The following is a 19,543-nucleotide window of genomic DNA, read 5'->3' as shown; positions in this document are numbered from 1 at the left end:
TTCTTGCAAATGTTTTAAATATTGTTGGGGGTTCTTTTAAGCGTATGGAGATGCTTCGAGATAATCAAGCAGAAAAATAAGAGGAACTACTAGTGTTTGGTGAAGTTCATACAGGAAGCGGTTTAAATCAATAACTTGGACTTCAAAGGGCAGGTGATACTCGGTGGGGTTCTTATTTTAAGACAGCGCATAATTTTATTAGTTTATTCTCATCAATTGTTCATGTACTTGGAGTTCTTGCAATTGACAGTTCAAATTATCATGAGAGATCAATGGCAAAAAGTCTAGTGGATAACATAAGATCCTATGACTTTGTGTATATGTTACATTTAATGTTGAAAGTATTGGCACTTACATATGATTTAAATATAGCTTTGCAAAAAAAAAGATCAAGATATTGCAAGTGCAATGAAGCTTGTTGGTTTCGCAAAGAGACAATTGTAAGATATGAGAGATTCTAGATGGAATTCTTTGATAAGAGACGTCTCTTTATTTTATGTCAAACATGGTATTGTGATCCCCGAAATGGATATGAATTATGTTCGTGGAAATTCAAAGCGTAAAAAATCAAGTGTTACATATTCTTATCATTTGCGTGTAGAGGTTTTCTATGCTATTATTGATTTGCAACTTTCGGAGCTTAACAATCGTTTCAATGAAGTGAATACTGATCTACTTTTTGGTATGGCTAGTTTGAGTCCAGATAATTCTTTTGCAAATTATGATAAAGACAAGATTATGAAACTTGCTACACACTACCCGAATGAGTTCACTGATTCTATGCTTGAGGATCTTAGTTTTAAGCTTGACATCTATATTGACTATGTGCGAGAGGCGGGCAATGAATTATCTAACTTGAAAAGACTTGGAGATCTTTCAAAGACATTGGTTAAAACAAATTTGCACATGACTTGGAGACTTGTTTATTTGCTTGTGAAGTTAAGTCTGATATTGCATGTCGCTACTGCAATGGTAGAAAGAGCTTTTTCTTCGATGAAGTACGTTAAAAATGACTTGCGAAGCAGAATTGGTGATGAATTTTTTAATGATTGTTTAGTTTGTTATATAGAGGATGAAGTATTTGAAAGTGTACCTAATGATCCGATCATTGATCGTTTTCAAAATATGACAAGTCGTCGAGTACAATTGTAATGATAATGTTTATATTCATATATTGTCTTTAAGTGTTTTGTTATTTTCTAAATATATGTTGGATATTGATACTCGTTCCTTAATTCGGTTATTGTAATATATTGACTTAAAATTGCGGTAGAAACCCATACACTTCAATTTCTAGATCCGCCTCTGGTAGTTGTCCCCGTTCTTAAAGTCAACTGCCAACTTTCGTTGTTTTTTCATACTTCTAATTGATGAAATAACTGTTAATAAACGCTTCTGATTGTTGATTATACTTATAGTATTTTAAAATAAAAATCATCACATTAACATACCTCATTAACGTGATTGGCATGCACCTTGGCTACATCAGTCATGCTGTCGTTAGATAAGCACGATCAATGGTCAAATATCTTTGTTAATAGTCATTCCGTCAAATAGAGGTGTTAAAATGTAAAAACTGGGAGTTAGGGGACCGACTTAAAAACATGTACAAGTATCAAAAGCCAAAAGAATTTCTTACCGGGGCAAAAGAAAAACAAAACGAAACAAAACGTGAAAGTTCAGCGCTTTGGAGCTCGGTGGTGCTCTTCCTCTCTGATTTTCGGTATGAACTATTAAATTCCGCTGATTTACGCATTATTTAACAACCCCTTTAATGTTTAAACCACCAATAACATCATTATAACTTTTATCCATCTTAATTTCTTTTAAAATTAACAATCTCATGCTTGTTCACAAACTGTTTGTAAAAATGTCTCAATCATATTTTCCTTATCATTTGGCGAATCATGCTTGTAAATAGATATATTTTGGCGGGTCCTTGAAGTTCATGTAATTGTTTCGTGGAAATTAAGGATTTTGATTTCAAATTTTTTGTTTCCTGGTTAATTTTTTAATTTATTTTTAATGACGGTAGTGTAGGGCAAACTTGTGCACACTTTGACGATTTTACCGGGTACTTACTGCCTCCCTCCAGCACAGGAAGCGGTAACTCTACCCACCAAGTCGTAGGCAGATGGGATGAATCACCTAGTGTTTTTTGCCTCTTTTGAACCTGAGACTTCATGGTTCTCATTCCACTTTTGACCACTAGGCCATATTCTAGGGTGTGTTTCAGAGTTCAGTTGTTTGTTTTTCAGAATTGGGTTGTTGCAATGATAGAAAGGAGTGGTATCATTCGGTTGAAAGGGTGGCAGCAGGCTGCAGTTGCAGTTGGTTCTGCAGTTGGGGCATTGCTAGATCCTCGAAGAGCAGATCTTATCGCTGCTTTGGGTGAGACAACAGGGAAACCAGCTTTTGATAGGGTTCTTGAAAGGATGAAGAAGAGCCCTGAAGGCAGAGTAAGACCTTTTTTACTTTATTTATTTCAGCTCATTTTTCAGTTGAATGCAATGGCTTGCTCGTTGTTTATATATTCGGTTTGTAATAATTGTAAATAATATTTCTTGTAAGGGTGATTTTAGGGAAGGGAGATTGGTGCATGTTGCCACATTAGGCTGAGTTAGCAAGTGATAGGCATTGATCTTTGGTTGCTCTAGAACCAAATCAGAATCGATATCTTGCCTATATGAAATTTGGTTTACTATGTGTTGATGCTCACTTGTGAACCTTGGTGAGTGGTGACAACTGAAGTCATCATGAACTCACGAAGAGCACCAGTTTTGAGCATCTTCCACTCTATTCTTACTTTGTACTTACTGATAGCTAATAAGGAAATGAATCCCCAAAACAGAATGAAATAGGTCCAACTGGTTTCTGATAAATGAAGGCAGTTCCTTCAGACTTCTACCATTTAAAAGCAGCTCATTGAAGCCAAATTCCCAGAATTATGAGAAGACTGATCACCTAGTTCTTCAAGTTCCAATTTTGTGATGTCTACTTGGCTCAATTGACTGAGAAATACTGCAGGTTGTAGTCCTTACTATTTGCTGCAATTTATTGAGCTATTTTTAGCAGGTTTAGGTTGCATCATGCATCACTCAGTGTTTAAGAAAAGCGATCGCTTCGTCGCTTTAAGCGCGAAGCGACGCGACGCGACCCAGTGTCGCTTCTAGCTGCCTGAGGCGACTCGACCGAGGGAAGCGCACTCTTCAATGGAGGAATCGACGAAGCGAGGAAAGCGATGAAGCGATCGCTTCTGTTAGAAAATCGCAGAGGGCCCTTTTTTAAAAAAAAAAAAAAACTTTGGGTCTGTTTTTTTATCATACAAAACGGACCCCTAAATCGACAAAACAGAACCCTTCGACAAAACAAAGACATCGACAGAACCTAGGGTTCTCGCCATTGCTGACCCCTTCTCTCTCGCTCTCGCTCGACCCCTTCTCCCTTCTCGCTCGCGGCTCGACCTACTGACCATTTCTCCAGTCCAGCTGTCCAGGTAATTCTTCTCATTTTTTTCTTTTTTCTTTCTTCTGCTTTCTTCTTCAGGTCTTCTCATTTTTTTCTTTTTTCTTTCTTCTTCAGTTCTTCTTTTTTAGAAAATTCATTATTATATATATATATATATATATATATATATATATATGCATGTTATGTTTTAGTTTATTTGATTTTTTTAATGTGTATTTCGGTTTATAAAATTAATTATTATATATATTATATGTATTTTCAATTTATTTGATTATGTATTTTCTTATATCTTAATAGGGATTTCAAAATGTCTCAAAGATCGAAAGAGAAAGACCCGGCTTGGCGATATGGCGATAGAGTTAATGAGAAGAATACAAATGTTGTATGCATGTTTTGTAACAAGATTACAACGGGTGAAATTTATCACTTTAAATTTCATCTTATTGGTGGCGATAGAAACGTCACAAGTTGTCCAAAATGCCCACCGGAGGTGAGGGATGAAATAAAGAATTTTGTTGAGAAGGAGGAGCAAAAATATCAAATTAGTCATCAACCACCAATCTTGATGATGATGATGATATTGAAGAATTGTCACTTCCAACAAAACGGGGAAGAGATGCAATCTCTTCAAGCCATGGATCGACGGGTACGAGTAGGACTAAAGGTCCTATAGATTGCTATTTCCCAAAGAAGCCGGAAGGAAAGAGCGGTGGAAAAGATGTACAAAAAATTGCTAAGGACATTTTGAGGGATCGTGCAGTTAGAGCTTTTGCACGATGGGTCTATGATGCTGGGCTCCCCTTCAATTGTGTCAACTATACTGACACTTTTGGAGACTTTATTGAGGCCGTTGGTCAATACGGACCTGGAATGAAGCCTCCCACTTATCATGAAATCAGAGGTCCTTATCTAAATAAGGAAGTGGAGGAGACTAATAAAATTGTGGAGGAACATAAAGTTGCGTGGAACAAGTATGGCTGCTCCATTATGATGGATAAGTGGACGGCAAGAACTGGGAAAATGATTATTAACGTGTTGGTGAATTCTCCCAAGGGAAGTTTGTTTCTTGAGTCCATTGATGCTAGCGACTCATCCACTGACCACATCAAAATGTTCACCTTGTTTCAGAACACCATTGAAAAGATTGGCCCAAGCAAAGTTGTTCAAGTGGTCACTGATAATGCGAGTGAAAATGTGAAAGCATGTGGCACGGTGGAAGGAGCGTACAAGAATGTCTATTGGACTCCACGTGCGGCTCATTGTATTAACTTAATATTCGGGGACATTTTCAAGGAAAAACCCTTCTCTACAGTTTTTGACCAGGGCGTTAGGGTACATTCTTATATTTCTCAGCAGCCCTTGTTATTGAATATGATGAGAAGATTCACCAGACAAAAAAATTTGGTGAAACCGGGCAAGACAAGGTTCGCCACTGCTTTCTTGACTTTGCATAGTATCCACTTGCAAAAAGCCAATTTGAGAAAGTTGTTTACTTCAGAGGAATGGAGCAAGAGTAAATTTGCAAAGGAACATGCGGGGAAAGATGTTGCACGCATTATTCTTTTTGGAATAATGTCCTTTATGCTCTTAAAATTGGTGGCCTTTTGGTTAAAGTACTCCGTTTGGTGGATGGGGAGCAAAAACCACCAATGGGCTACCTCCATTAAGCTATGAATAGGGCCAAGGAGGCTATTCAAGCATCATTCACTGATGAACAGAAATATGCAAAGGTCTTTCAGATCATTGATGCAAGATGGAGTGAGCAACTTCATAGACCTTTGCATGCAGCTGGACTTATCCTGAACCTGTCACTCTTTTATGATCAGCATGAGAATATTTCATTGGCTAGAGAAATGTGGACAGGATTCCATGAGGTTGTTATCAAGTTGACCCCAGATGAAGACTTGCAAGAAAATATAGTAGATCAGCTTGCTATTTACAAGGCAGTTGAAGGACTTTTTAAGCTCCGACTTGGTATTAAACAAAGAAAGACGAAGTCGCTAGGTGACCAAGTGCTTTTATATTTTATAGCTCTAACTTTAATGTATTTTTTATACTTATTAACTTTTGAATATTTTTTTTCACTTCTATAGTTGAGTGGTGGGACCAATATAGTGTAGACTCCGGATTTATTTTTTTCACTTCTATAGTTGAGTGGTGGGACCAATATGGTGTAGACTCCGGATTTACAGACTTTCGCCATCAGAGTTCTAAGTTTAACTTGTAGCTCATCCAGATGTGAAAGGAACTGGAGCGTTTTTGAACACGTGAGAAATAAAAAGAATTATTTCGTGTTTTGAGATAAAGTAAATTATATCTCAATTGTCCCAACTCCTACTAATTAGTTGACACATCTTGTTTGCAGATTCATACAAAGAAGAGGAATCGACTAACCTTGAAGCGCCTCCATAATCTAGTGTTCATAAAATACAATAGAGCATTGAGGCGTCGCTACAACCACCGCAATCTAATTGATCCAATTCTTTTGGACAATATTGATGAGGCTAATGAGTGGCTAACCGGAGTCCCCGAAAATTGTGAAGATGAAGAAGTATTTGAAGGCGACTCTAATTTCACTTGGGGTGATGTTGCGGTTGCTAGTGGAGTTGGGGAGAATCCTTATGGTTTAAGGGGGAATACTTCAAGTTCAAGCTCGATTAGGAAGGAAAAAAGTGTGGCTACTACAAGTCGATCCCTATCCCTAATTGATGAAGATGAAAGTGATCATGAAGAGGAAGAGGAGGGGGAAGAAGAAGATGACGAGTAATATGAAGATAATAGAGGAATTCAAGATTTTGACAATCTTGAAGAAGAACAAGAAGAGCAGAAGAATAAGATGTTGATTCTAGTAAATTAGTAGCTTTGATTTTGCTTGTCCTATGCTTTGTGGAGGATTTGGTGGTACCTAGTACCTACTTTTAAGTTTTTAAATTGAACTTTTTGATTATTTATAATTTTATGTTATGTCTTTGTTAAAGAATTGCGCTTCACTTTAATAGAGCGTGCGCTTCGCTTTTGAAGCGAGGCGAGCCCTTGTCGCTTTTTTGCGCTTCTCGCTCTTAAAAACACTGATCACTCCTTTCAATGACCTCCAATTTGATTGTGCATTTGTTAACCATACTCATCATGACTAGTGCTTAATCTCTCTTGATGCAACACTAAAAAACCAATTTCTTGAGTGCTCTCTGATAATATGACTCCGATTTGCCTAGTTCATACTTCTCGTTTTCTTTCATGTTAAGCAAGTACAAAGATTTCAGCATCTTTTTGAGAAAGAAGTGACAACTTCTATTGAGGATTAGCTTTCCACACAGGCAGATAAAGATGTCTGAATTCTGAAGACACCACATCAGTTATTTTATATGCGTAAATACCTTATTTTTACCAACATGCTGCATACAACCTTCTTGAGGCGTATAAAATAATTGAGGTGCCAGAGCATCTGCTGTGCTCTCTCATATGCCTTGAGATGGGAATCTAGATCTCTGAGGCCATCTGCCACTGCTGATTTAACTCTCCGAAGTGTCTCTTTTGCCTCACCAACTCTCCCTTGTTTCATCAAGCAAATACCCAAATTGCAGTGTGTTGTTTTCTAGTGCAATCACTACCCTCTTGTAAGCATCCCCTGCTTCAATGTAGTTATTTTGTTGCATCATTGTCCACCTTAAGATTTGAGATTTCAGCTATTTTTTCTTTAGAATGGTAACATTGTATTCATCAGTACAAAATGTACTGGCAACAGTATTTACAAGCTACAACCCTTACAAGGCTTCCAAAAATTGCAAAATAGATTCAGCATCTACTGCAGAAGAGTCTTTACACCAAAAGTGAAGATTTAAAATACAATTCATGCTAACTACTTGAATGGAGCTGCTAGTATCTTCAATTTGAGATTTCGGATATTTTGGAATCTTTATATCGCTTGCACCATGTACCTAACTGAAAGCATTGTGAACTTGCCTATACCTGTTTGAGGCATGTATCCAGGTGTTGAGGTACACCTAGGTACAACTTTAGAGCATTGATAGCTTGATGCAAGGCGCAGATAGGGGCTCGCTTATGCGGTGAACAATGTGGCTCAAGCAAAGGCTGAGATACTCTTAGCTGTGTCTTTCTTCTCTCTTGCTTTCCTAGTGAGTCATTATGTTTTGTCCTAGCTCAAACAAATAAGCCACTGTCTGTCATGCTCCTGGTCATCTTTCTTGTCTTATAAAGTTTGGGGTCTCTATGTCTGTATATGCTAGCAACCTGTACCAATTCTGATAGAGCTAATCGTTACAAGGAAGATCGTACTAACATACAGCTAGGGCAACTTTAATGTTAGTATCAGAAGTGGGATAGGAGTAAATTATGCAAAATCTTATGGTTGTCCAGTTTTGCCACTGTACTGTCAGGTTACTTTGACAATTTTGAGTATTTCAGATGACTGACATCAAAGCTTATGAAATGTGTTTAATTGTTTGCCATTTTATTAGACTACTCACTATCTCAGTTGGCTCTTTTCATCCTTTCTTTTTTAAAGTTGTCTATAATTAGTTTGATGTATACTTTTGGTTTGATGTTTTGGATGTATTTACCTTTTATCTCAGGAAATACTGTTGGAGCAACCTCGTGTGATCTCCACAAATGTGGGGCATGCATGGGACCTACCAGATAACACTTTTGGTGCTGCATACGCAAAGTTTATGGGATCTAGGAACTTTTCACCTGATGATCGTCCACCAGTGCGATTCATGGAAACTGAAGAGCTGGCATATGTAGCTATGCGTGCTCGCGAGGTGCACGACTTCTGGCACACCCTTTTTGGCCTTCCAACAAACCTGATCGGAGAAACAGCACTAAAGGTGATCGAGTTTGAACAGATGTTACTCCCCATGTGTTTGATGTCTGTGCTAGGGGGTACAGCTAGGTTTAGTGACAAGCAAAGGAGCTTGTTCTACCAGCATTACTTTCCATGGGCTCTAAAAGCTGGAGCTCGTTCCACAGATCTCATGTGTGTGTACTATGAAAAACATTTTCATGAGGATTTGGAAGATGTTCGCCGTAAATGGGGGATAATTCCAGCTCCCTCTCCTCCAAGACCAAATGCAACAATTACTGTACCTCTTTGAAGAGGAATTGAAATTGATGAATTCCCATGCAATTTTATTTTGCTATATACGAACAAATGTAAATATTTGTTTTGGTCTATATTACTTTAAATGTGATTAGTGCATACCCACCTCAAGTAGGGTTGGACGAGAAGGTCAAAAGGCGTTTCTGGGAGGATTTGGATGAGGTTGTGTGTGGTATTCCGCACACCGAGAAGCTTTTCATAGGAGGAAATTACAATGGCCACATTGGGGCGATGTCTGGGGCTATGATGACGTGCGTGGCGGCTTCGGTTTCGGAGTTAGAAACGGAGGTGGTACTTCACTACTGGATTTTGCTAAGACTTTTGATTTGGTGATAGCTATTCTATATGCAGTTGTCTCTGTTGTGTCATTTTAGGTTTCCGTGAACTAAATCGCGGCGAGCACTCAATCATTCTTCAGTTGCCCCTACTCCCTACTTAGATCATTGCTGAGGATAGTTAAGCGTCAAATGTACTGTATGCAAGATATGTTGTTGTTCTTAGGACATCATTGCCTACTTCAATAATGAGCTACTTTCTTTTGTTCTCATTTCCATTTGGTTAAGTTGTTTGTACGCATGAGTTCTTAAGGTGGGATGAAATGCTCTCTCAGACCATTTTTTATGGACTCCAACTGAATGTTACCATGCTTGCTGTAAAAATCTCTTATAACTCATCAATTTTGAACTTTTATAGATTTTTGAGACGATAAAAGAAAGAAAGAAAAATGGTTGGCAATGAAAGCATAGCTGTTCCACTTGATAGATAGTCGTCATAGTAGCATAGACATTCTCAAGTAGTCATACTAATGGATATCGAGATGATATCTCTCTTTTTTCATTACCAGCAAATATAACAGAGGGAAATTGGTGAAAACATCTTGTATAACAGATTTTGGGTAAGATTACAAGGGAGTAGAGTCTACCTCTACTGTTAGACTACAGTTTTCGTGGTTCTTGGAAGCAAAAGCCACTACTTTTTCTAAACCAAACTTTTTAAGGGGCTAAGGAATGAGAAGCCCCTTGCTTAATACAGCATCAACAGAGGCTGCTGAGACTTTAACTCGTCTCAAATAGTTTATGCTTTCGATTAAAGCGATCAACAGGATAAAGTTCATCACTTACTCAAATACTATCGCTGCTTGAGGAATGAAGTATTCCCAAATTTGAGTTGAAACTATCAACTATATATAATCAAGAACATATGAAATTTAGGCAACAAAAGCTGTTAAATCAAATGATCAATCAACAAAAGTCACATATTACATTAGATAGTAGTAACTTTAGTTTCAAGTGTCAACTGGGACTTTAGACGGAAGTTTATCCAATTAACACTTCACAACAACCTGAAATACTCGCAATTACAATTACAACATAGTCGAAAGACAAAAGGTAAAGAAACAATAAGATAATTATCCAACTGTAGATTGGAGAATTGCTTAGCTGCTGCCATCGCCAAAGAGATATCCCAAAGAAGATCCACCTCCAGGAGCAGCATGGACTTTGGTAGATGGTCGGTCCTGCATCAAGGTAATAGTCCCAGTTAAAACTAGACACGTTTATCTAGAACTCAATGCATTGATATGATTATATAAGACTAAAGTTAACAAGATCTACTCCGCTATAAGATACAAAAATTATTTCATCAACATAGAGGTTAAATCTGGAGATGAATGCTAGGGATCGATTAATTAGCTGAATTGCATAGGGTTTCAACCGAAATATCCTTCGTAAGTTATTTTAGCAAATCCTTCTCAAATATAACAGTTAGTGGTGGACAACTACCCGACATTGATTGCAATGGCTACCAGTGACAGATGCGAACAGCACAGCACACTAATATCCGAATCAGTAAGTCAAGCAAAAGTCATCTCTTAAAGCGCAAGGCAGAGATGGTAGAAGTATGAAAACCACAAGATCACCCTCATGGTCGGAAACCATGTCATGTTCCAAGACATCCCTAGATGTTTTTTATAACTAAATCACTGTATTGTATGATGTAACTTTCGCATCAGAGACTTTACTCTGGTTTTCAGCAACCAATAAATGTTACATAACCTAAAAAATTGAAGGATCATTTATGTTGGGCAGCAAATGGATGGTAGGAAAAATTGAATGGATCTAATAAATCGATGTATCACTTCTGAATCACGAGACAATAAACTAAATCCAGTCCAATCCATTGTTTGTGATAATCAGTGAAAGCTAATCTATTTGCAAATTTACTTCAGGTTCTTTTTACTTCAATATTTTTGATATATATGACATCAAGAAGATGCCTGATAACATTGATCTGATCGATCAAGATATTTCTCCAGCAAAGCATGAAAATGAACCAGATAAGCATTTCAAAAGACATCATCCTAATTGACATGAAGGCAATACCGTGATAAAGTTGCCTGTGTTTTGACCATCTCTCCTGAAATGGTTAAATGAGTGGGTGCTCTGAATACCAGCAGGAATCTGCTTAGCAGCATCAACTGGAGCAGAAACAGCAGGCTTTGAAGCTGGCTCTTTATTTATTGCCTGTCCTTCACTTTGAACAGCTTGGGCACTTTCCGTGGTTGATTTTGGCGCTTCACCGCTCCCAAATAAGTATCCCAGTGAACTTTGCCCTCCTCCATAGCTGACTCCACGACCCATATCTCCAATTCTCTCTTGTTAAAGAGTTCCAGCAACAACCTGATTCAAGAAATAAGAGCAAAACTTTCAAATAAGTCAGTGAAGATGAAATGCACGAAGCTACAACAGAAAGCAAGAAGCAGGGCAGATAGTCAAACAACAGAAATGAGAAAAGCCATTACACTTTAAGCATTTGGAGACTGTCACACTTACTAGTCTGTTAATAATTCAGAAAAGAACCAAGAAAAATTAATAGAACTTGAAAAGTTTTGAAGTCTGCAATCTTCTTTTTTTTTTTTTTTTTTTTTTTTCCCAACTAGGGAAACGTGGAAAGTGACATCTACATTTCAACCACATATCAGAAGAAGAATACAGCTATTTGCCAACACAGGGCATCCTAAGCATGCAGTGAGAATGAAAAGAAACAACAAGAAACACAGATATCATCTTAGCCACAACTAGAAGAGTAATATTCGCAAGTCACTTGCCAATCATCTTTCCATCCTCTGAACTAAACCAAAATCATCATTATCTTTAAGGTCTAGAACAAATAAAAGAGCTCTCTTGCCTCTTAAGACAATTTCAGACTTGTACATTCCACTATAATATGGAGGAAAGGACCTTTCCACTCTCCCTTCTTTATCGCGTTCCTTTTTAGTTGATTGAGTTCTCCCTAGGCACCACATTTTCTCTTTTTCCTTTATGATCTCGGTCGCCTGGTTGTTCTGACCTCGGGGATGTGGTTGATGATCGGTAAAAGTGGCTGGAAACTGTTGTCTTCTCTTTCTTCCGCTTTTACCTCCAATGGCTAGAGGTGAATGGAGAAACTTGTCGATTCTCCAAGGCTCCATATTTTCTTACCACATTCCCAATTAAAAACGAACGAGGAGCCCCTAATGCCGACCAAACTAGTCATTACTCCTCAAATCTTTGCCCCGCTAATTCATCAACACCAGCCTAAGTTCTCTTCCATCAACAACGACAACAAATCCAGTGTAATCCCACATGTGGGGTCCGGAAAAAGTTAATCTTCCACTCAAACACACACACCCTGACCTGAAGTCCTAAGATTCCCAAATTTCTAGTCAAAACCTATAGCATACCCATTACTCACACTCTCCCTTTCTGAATCAATAATCTTTTACTTGAACAAAAAATCTGAATCAAGCCTTAATCATCCAAGAATTAACACCCAATATTGCTACTTTAACAAACAGCTGGTTCTCAAAGGATTAAACATAACTGAATTGCTTTTTGAAGTGAAACCCAAAATCTCATAATAATGACAAACAACCAAACAACAAATTAACAAGAACGTAAACCCAAACTCAACTTCATCCCAAAAATCAAACTTTCAGCAAAAAGATCACAACTTTGAAGAAAAATTATATACACACACAGATACACACAAATAGAGACAAAATCATATGCATATACATAAATCTGAATGATTTTAAGCAGAACATAGAGATCTGGGATTTAGAAATTCAGGGTTACCTTTGATTCTTTCAGATCAGATCAGTGTTTTTGGGACTGTAGAAGAGAGACCCTTTAATGAAAGTAGACAAGTAGTGGAGTGAATGTACTTTTGCCTTTTTGTTTTTTTGTTTTTTGTTTTTTGGTATAACCAATTGATAATTATGGCCAAATAGGTGCACGACTTTTAAACTTGTATCCAGTTTTTATTTTGATATCTTAACTTAGCTCTTTTTTTATTGAACACTTTAACTGTACTTTGGACTATACCATTTAAACACAATGCATGACCGGGCTGTAAAAACTTAAGCGCGTATTTTTAAACGCTTCCCATGTGAAATAACATACCAATAATAGTCTGACATGTGTTTATTTATCCAGGTCGGATAAAAAATCTCGTTTTTACCTTACCCACATACCTCGCCTCACTTAATTGATCTTCCACCTAAAATCCCCTTTCTTTAGCCTAATAAACCCTAATAAACTATATTGAGACCGATTCCCGGTGGAATCTTCATCGATTTTGAGTTAGATTCAATTGTCCGTCAACTATTTGGCCATTATATTACTAATACGGGTAATAGTTTGCTTCGTTTGACCGTGGTAGTGAGTGGAGTTGGTCGTAACTGGAGTTGGTCGTGACTGGAGTTGGTCGTGACTGAAGTTTCGAGGGTCTAAACATGTCTGCAGACGAATATATTCTTGTCGATTTTCACCATGGTGGACATATTATCAAAGATCCTGTCCCGAGATATGTAGGAGAGAGGGGTGAGGATGGTCACATGATAGACAAAGACCACTTTTCTCTTTTTGAGCTTCCGTCCTACACAAAGGATATGGGTTATGCTAAGGTAGAGGGTTTTTATTTAATTAATCCTAAATCTAATGACTTTGTCTTGATTGAAAATGATGAACAACTCTATAATATAGTTTGTCACCTTAATCATATTGATCATTTAGATTTGTATATTAAGCATGCAGTTAATGAGCCTATGTTGCTTGATGAGACTGTCCCATGTGGCCTTTTATGTGGGCCAGAAGTTGTTGAACCAAGTGAAAATACATTAAATAAAGAGGTTAGGGCAATATCTACTGTTCCAGAGGATATAAATGTCCAAGAAAGTGTTGCAGATAACACATCTGTGCCTGAGAAAAATCTAGCTGATGTTGGGGTTGCATGTGAGAATTTACAAGGGACTGAAGAAACAACAAACATAGATGCTAGTTTGGCATCAGATCTGTCAAGTAGTGAGTCTGAATTAGATAACATTCCTGATGAAGATGATAGTGATGTGAATGAAGAGCTCACTTCATTAAGGCATGAAAGAAGAAAGAAGAAAAAACAGAAGAAACAAAGAAAGAAACCTACTCCAACTGAAGAGATTATTCTGGGAGAAGCTGGAATAGATAAAGGCTTTGAGGATATTGGCAGACCATCTAAGGAAGACAAGTTTGCTGGAAAATTAGGAGGGGATGAAGACTATTACACCAGTTCTGATATTGGAAGTGATGATAGCACATATGAGTTAGATGTTTTAGCTGAAAAGGGTATTGACTTACCTCCTAGAAGGAGAAGTAAAAAGGTAAGGTTTGACCCTGACTGTTACCTTACTATTTTTGAGCTTGGTATAGTATTTGAAAATGCTGTAGAGTTTAGAAAAGCAGTAGCCTCATATGCTGTGGAGAACAAAGTGCAACTAACAATTAGGCCTAATAAAAATGATAGGGTTAGAGTTAAGTGTAAATGAGCCAAGTGTAACTAGGAATTGTATGCAGGCAATTATGGAGATTCGTGTGACTTTACTGTGAAGAAGTACCATCCAGATCATAAGTGCAACACCAAAAATAAGAACAAATTATGTACTTCTAAGTACATTGCCAATAAGTATAAAGATAGAATTATTTTCCAGCCAAATATTAAGTTGTGGGGGATTTATGATTTGGTCAGGGATAAGTTAGGTTTGTATGTTGGAAGGACTGTTTGTTACAGGGCTAAGTGTAGGGTGATAAGTCAATTCATGGGTGACTGGAGGATGGAATTTAACAGACTTGCTGATTATGCTGATATTATTAAGCAAACAAATCCTGGGAGTTCATGCTGGATCAGAACAGATAGTGAGACTATTCCTGGCAAGAATCTGTTTGTCTATTTCTATCTATGTTTAGATGCTTTGAAAAGAGGATGGTTAGAAGGATGCAGAAGGATTATAGGATTTGATGGTTGTTTTCTAAAGGGAATCTGCAAGGGTGAGTTACTTGTTGCAGTTGGTAGAAATGGGAACAATCAAATGTTCCCTATTGCATGGACTGTAGTTGATCAAGAGACAAAACACTCCTGGAGCTGGTTCATCACATATTTGATTGCAGATTTACAGTTGGGAGATGGTGTTGGTTTAACTGTTATGTCAGATATGCAAAAGGTAAAGTTACAATCAACTTTTAATTTTAATTTTTCCTGCTTTATATATACTGTCCACTAACAGTTATTACTATTTTTTGTAGGGACTAGTACCAACTATAAAGGAATTACTACCAATGGTAGAATACAGAATGTGTGATAGACACATTTGGTCTAACTGGTCCAAGAACTAGAGAGGTGAAGAAAGGAGGAAACAATTATGGAGATGTGCCAAAGCATCTTATGAAGTAAAATTCAAGGAAGAACTGGAAGCAATGAATAAGCTTGGTTATAAGATATGTGAAGACTTGTTGAAGTATGATAAAGAGTATTGGTGTAGGGGATACTTTAGAGAAGATTCAAAGTGTGATGTCATTGAGAATAACATATGTGAAACATTCAATTCTTGGATAGTAGGTCCTAGGCACAAGTCTGTTATAACTTTGTTGGAAGAAATTAGACATAAAATCATGAATAAGACCATTGAAATGAGGAAGTTTGCTGAGACTTGGGTTACTGACATTACACCAATGGCTAGGATGATACTGGAAGAGAACAAAGCCCTTTCTAGGAGGTGTAAGGTTATGTGGAATGCAAAACATGGGTTTAAAGTTGATGAAGGTGTGTACAGATTCATTGTTGATTTTAGGACCATGACATGTACTTGTAGATCATGGATGTTGAAGGGCATTCCATGTCAACATGCAGTATGTGCATTCTATAATAGAGAAATGGACCCAGATGATTATGTTGCCCACTGGTATATGAAGGAAACTTTCCTTAAAGCTTACCATCATTTCATTCAACCAATTCCCAACATGAAGATGTGGTCGGATTCAACAAATCCATCTATAGAGCCTCCAGAACCTAAACCTATGCCAGGTAGACCAAAGAGATGTAGGAGAAAAGCCAAGGATGAACCAAAAAAAAAGCATGGTAAACTATCAAAGAAAGGGGTAAAGATGACTTGTTCAAACTGCCAACAAATAGGACACAACAAATCTGGATGCAGGAAAGGGGTAAGTTCTGATTTTTGTAATTCTGTCTTTTATATTCTTTTTTTTCAATTTTAATATTCTTTTCTTTTACTTTTGTTAGCATGTTCCAAGAAGTGCTACTCAACAAAGTCAAAATATGCCACCACCTCCACCAAGATCATCTCAGGAAATACCACCTCAACAAAGCAATCCATTCTCTATATGTGAGGATACAAGTGTTGTCAAAAGACAAAGAAACAACCAATCAACTGGGCTTGGTAGAGAAAGAGGAAGAGGAAGAGGCCATAGACTAGGTAGTGGAAAAGGAAGAGGAACTACACTAGGAGGAGGCTCGGCTAATGCATCAGCCATTGGATATAAAAGGCCAAGGCATACTGGTTTTGGGATTTTCACTAACACTATGACTGGAACTAATATCCTGAATTTAATGGTGTATAGTTTATTATAATGCAGTTTTGTTGGCTGAAATTGTTCTATTTTTTTACTAATTCATTATATTTTATAGCCTGGTATATCATCTGAGAGAGTCATATCAGCTGGGACATTCAAGGATACATCTGCAACTAACATAGACATTGGATTTAAGCCCTCCGGATTGAAGTTTAAAGGAAGAAATGCAGTGACAATGTCACAACTTCAGCAAATGAGTGCAACAAGGAAAAAAAGTTCTTCAAGTCAAACAAGTTCAGTTGCATCTACACTGTGAAGCATACCAATTTTTATTTATGTTATCTAAGATGTCACTACCAGTTTTTTGTTTGGGCAGTTATGCTCTATTAGAGTTTACTAGTTTGGGCAGTTATATGTTTGAGAATTTTTTTATAATTTGTAGACCAAAACAATGCTCTATTTTTGAGCTTGGATGTAACGTAAGTCCATCACATTATGCAATGAAATGTTTAGGCAGTTATATTTTCAATTCATGAATATGAATTTGCATTTCATTCATAACATATTATGAAAGTGCAGCTGAACGTAAATTTGCATTAAAAATTGGTCATTTCCATTTCATTCATAACACGATAGTGTACATTAACAAAAGGCCAAATTTCTAGTACCTACTTCCAACATACTACATTTTTCTTGAACTAGTAGTAGCAACTACAATACTATTAGCACCAGCATATTATAAAAATACTACATTGTTCTTCAAAGTTCAAACCACCAGCATCACCAAAGCCAAATTCATAGAAACAACACCACCACCACAACAAATAACCACTTCAACCGCGCAACTGTTTTCTCAGTTCTTTCGACTCTCTTCAACAGACCTCGTATAACCCTCTTAGCTTGGTCAGGCATTTCATCATCATGCCATATGAAATATTTGCAGCCACCTCGACCCTACAAAATTCAAAAAGAAATGCGGCCAAAAAAAATTAAAAACAGATTTCTTTATTAAGAAATTCAAGGGTCTAGAAAAAATAATACGATCGACTTACCAATTTACAACCATAAAATCGGTGACCTGGGTTTGCATATGACCATGATATAGTCAATGGTGCATTAAATCCACAGTGGCAAATTTTCATTCCATTGCGAGAAGTTGTTGATTTTTGTGACATGAAACTGATAAATGAGAAAGATGAGGAAGAAATCAGATCAAGATTCAAGCTTGGAAACCTAAGCTTCAGTACAAGGGGAAAATGACGAATTTGCAAAGGAAGAAGACGAAAGAGGAATTAGGGCATTCTTGAGAGAAAAAATGGAAAAATCGGGTGTTTTAAAGTGGGTCTAACAGGTGGATTTTATTTTTACCGTTGGAATATCCACACAAGCAAATATTAATAACATTCACGCGCTTATCATGTGTAAAGATAATGCTCCTTTGGCCGGATATGCGTTGTGTTTAAATGGTATACACCAAAATAGAATTAAAGTGTTCAATAGGAAAAGCGCTAAATTAAGGTGTCAAAATGGAAACTAGAGCCAAGTTTAAGGGGTCATCTATATATTTGCCCTTATATTTACTAGTGCAATTAATTCAAATTCAAGCAACATAGGTATGTTAAAAAGAAGGCCAAATACCTAGGTTGTCCTTTAAAGTTGGCTCCATTTTTTATTTTGATACATCAACTAAGCTTAATACATATTGAACACTTCAACTTCAATAAAAGTGTACCGATTAAATACAAATTTAATAATTCTACATTGTGTTTGGAGCGTGAATATCACTTGCTATCTACTTGGCAAACAACACTAATGAGAAAATGACATGTCAGCAAGACAAAAAAAATCAAATTTTAAGAGAGAGAAAAAGAAAAGAAAAAAGCCCTCCACAACCCCTTCGCTGCACCCCCTTACCTACCATCGTCCCCAACTCCTCACCGGCCTAATTCCCTAGCTACTGCAGTTCCTCGCCGAACCCCTTCCTCGTCTTCTCCAAATAACAAGTAGAGCCACACACAATCACTAATCTGAGCAAACAACAACCAATTGAAATAAACATATTCGTAAATTCGAACATAAATCAGCGATTAAATTCAAAAAATATGTATGAATTCAAAGAAGCCAAGTCGTCTTTCTCGCAATGAAGGCTCCAAAAAATTTGAACCAAAACCCTATTTGAACCAGCTTAAAATAAACTCAAACATTAGATTCAGATTTTCAAAAATGTTTCCAACACGAATCTATAACACCCAATTGATTTTCTACTCAAAGTTTTCAGATCCTTTTTTTAATTCAAGCTCGAGGTCAAATTTTCTTCTCAAATTAATTCTCATGCAACAAACGATTTCAGCCAACAAATTCTAACTCAAATGAAATTAGAACTCTAAATTTATTCCCTAAATCTCAAAATCGAGATAGACAGTAATAGTTTATGGTTGACCCCACAAAGTTAGAGTTCAAAACTATGATTAAACTTAGATTAGAATATTACTACAGTGGAGTAAGATTCTCAACAATGGAGAGGCTTTTGAGTTTATGTGGTTTGACAGTGATGGACTGGTAGGGATAAAATTTGGTGTCAAAGGTCGTGGCTATGGTGGAGTCGTGCTAGAGATGATGGTGGCAAAAAAATAAGATTAAGGAGAGAAGAGAAAGAATTAAATTTAAGGAGTATTTCGTTTGCTTTTTCTTTCCACGCTCTCAAAAGAGCGTGTAAATACAGACACTATGTCATGTCAACATATGCGCTCAATAAGTACATTTTTATTAAAGTTAACGTGTTCAATGGGTATTGAGCTTAGTTAAAGTATCAAAATAGAAACTTGGGCCAACTTTAAGGGGTCACTTAGGAATTCCTCCATTCTTATGATTCAAACCCGATACTATTATCAAGAATTGAATAATCTCATACAGTCAAACCTCTCTATAGCAGCATCCCTATATAACAACACTTCACTATAAAAGCCAAGTTTTTTCCGGAACCAATTTTCATGTTATGTTATAATATATGTTCTCTATAACAACACTTCTCTGTAACATCCAAAAATATTCGAAACAAACGAGACTGTTATAGAAAGGT

At 37.0% G+C, this 19,543-nt stretch overlaps 4 protein-coding genes across 5 annotated transcripts; 3 read left to right on the top strand and 1 right to left on the bottom strand.

The window, feature by feature from the left end:
* The first annotated feature begins 525 nt into the window (after positions 1-525).
* LOC104090475 (uncharacterized) lies at positions 526-1,152 on the top strand. The gene has a single exon (XM_009595579.1). The coding sequence runs from the start codon at positions 526-528 to the stop codon at positions 1,150-1,152; it is 627 nt and encodes a 208-aa protein (XP_009593874.1).
* Positions 1,153-1,566: 414 nt separating this feature from the next.
* LOC104090474 (ubiquinone biosynthesis protein COQ4 homolog, mitochondrial) lies at positions 1,567-9,131 on the top strand. 2 transcript variants are annotated; one of them, XM_009595577.4, is made up of 3 exons: positions 1,567-1,723; positions 2,259-2,459; positions 5,834-6,448. In XM_009595577.4, exons 2-3 carry the CDS (start codon positions 2,274-2,276, stop codon positions 6,233-6,235), a joined length of 588 nt encoding a protein of 195 aa, XP_009593872.1. In that variant the 5' UTR covers positions 1,567-1,723; positions 2,259-2,273; the 3' UTR covers positions 6,236-6,448. The 2 variants fall into 2 exon arrangements, with proteins under 2 accessions (XP_009593872.1, XP_009593871.1); XM_009595576.4 differs by lacking the exon at positions 5,834-6,448 and adding an exon at positions 8,058-9,131 and having other exon boundaries at positions 1,568-1,723.
* Positions 9,132-9,790: 659 nt separating this feature from the next.
* LOC104090473 (protein SPIRAL1-like 1) lies at positions 9,791-12,838 on the bottom strand. Its single transcript, XM_009595575.4, has 3 exons — positions 12,700-12,838; positions 10,966-11,262; positions 9,791-10,100 (listed from the first exon to the last, which is right to left on the bottom strand). Exons 2-3 carry the CDS (start codon positions 11,221-11,223, stop codon positions 10,020-10,022), a joined length of 339 nt encoding a protein of 112 aa, XP_009593870.1. The 5' UTR covers positions 11,224-11,262; positions 12,700-12,838; the 3' UTR covers positions 9,791-10,019.
* Positions 12,839-14,696: 1,858 nt separating this feature from the next.
* On the top strand, positions 14,697-15,270 carry LOC138900292 (uncharacterized). Its single transcript, XM_070187015.1, has 2 exons — positions 14,697-15,098; positions 15,181-15,270. The coding sequence occupies exons 1-2, from the start codon at positions 14,697-14,699 to the stop codon at positions 15,268-15,270; spliced, it is 492 nt and encodes a 163-aa protein (XP_070043116.1).
* Positions 15,271-19,543: the final 4,273 nt, after the last annotated feature.

The sequence above is a fragment of the Nicotiana tomentosiformis genome, chromosome 10 (genome assembly GCF_000390325.3).
Source record: "Nicotiana tomentosiformis chromosome 10, ASM39032v3, whole genome shotgun sequence".
NCBI lineage: Eukaryota > Viridiplantae > Streptophyta > Magnoliopsida > Solanales > Solanaceae > Nicotiana > Nicotiana tomentosiformis.
This window is presented reverse-complemented; position numbering and strand designations above follow the sequence as displayed.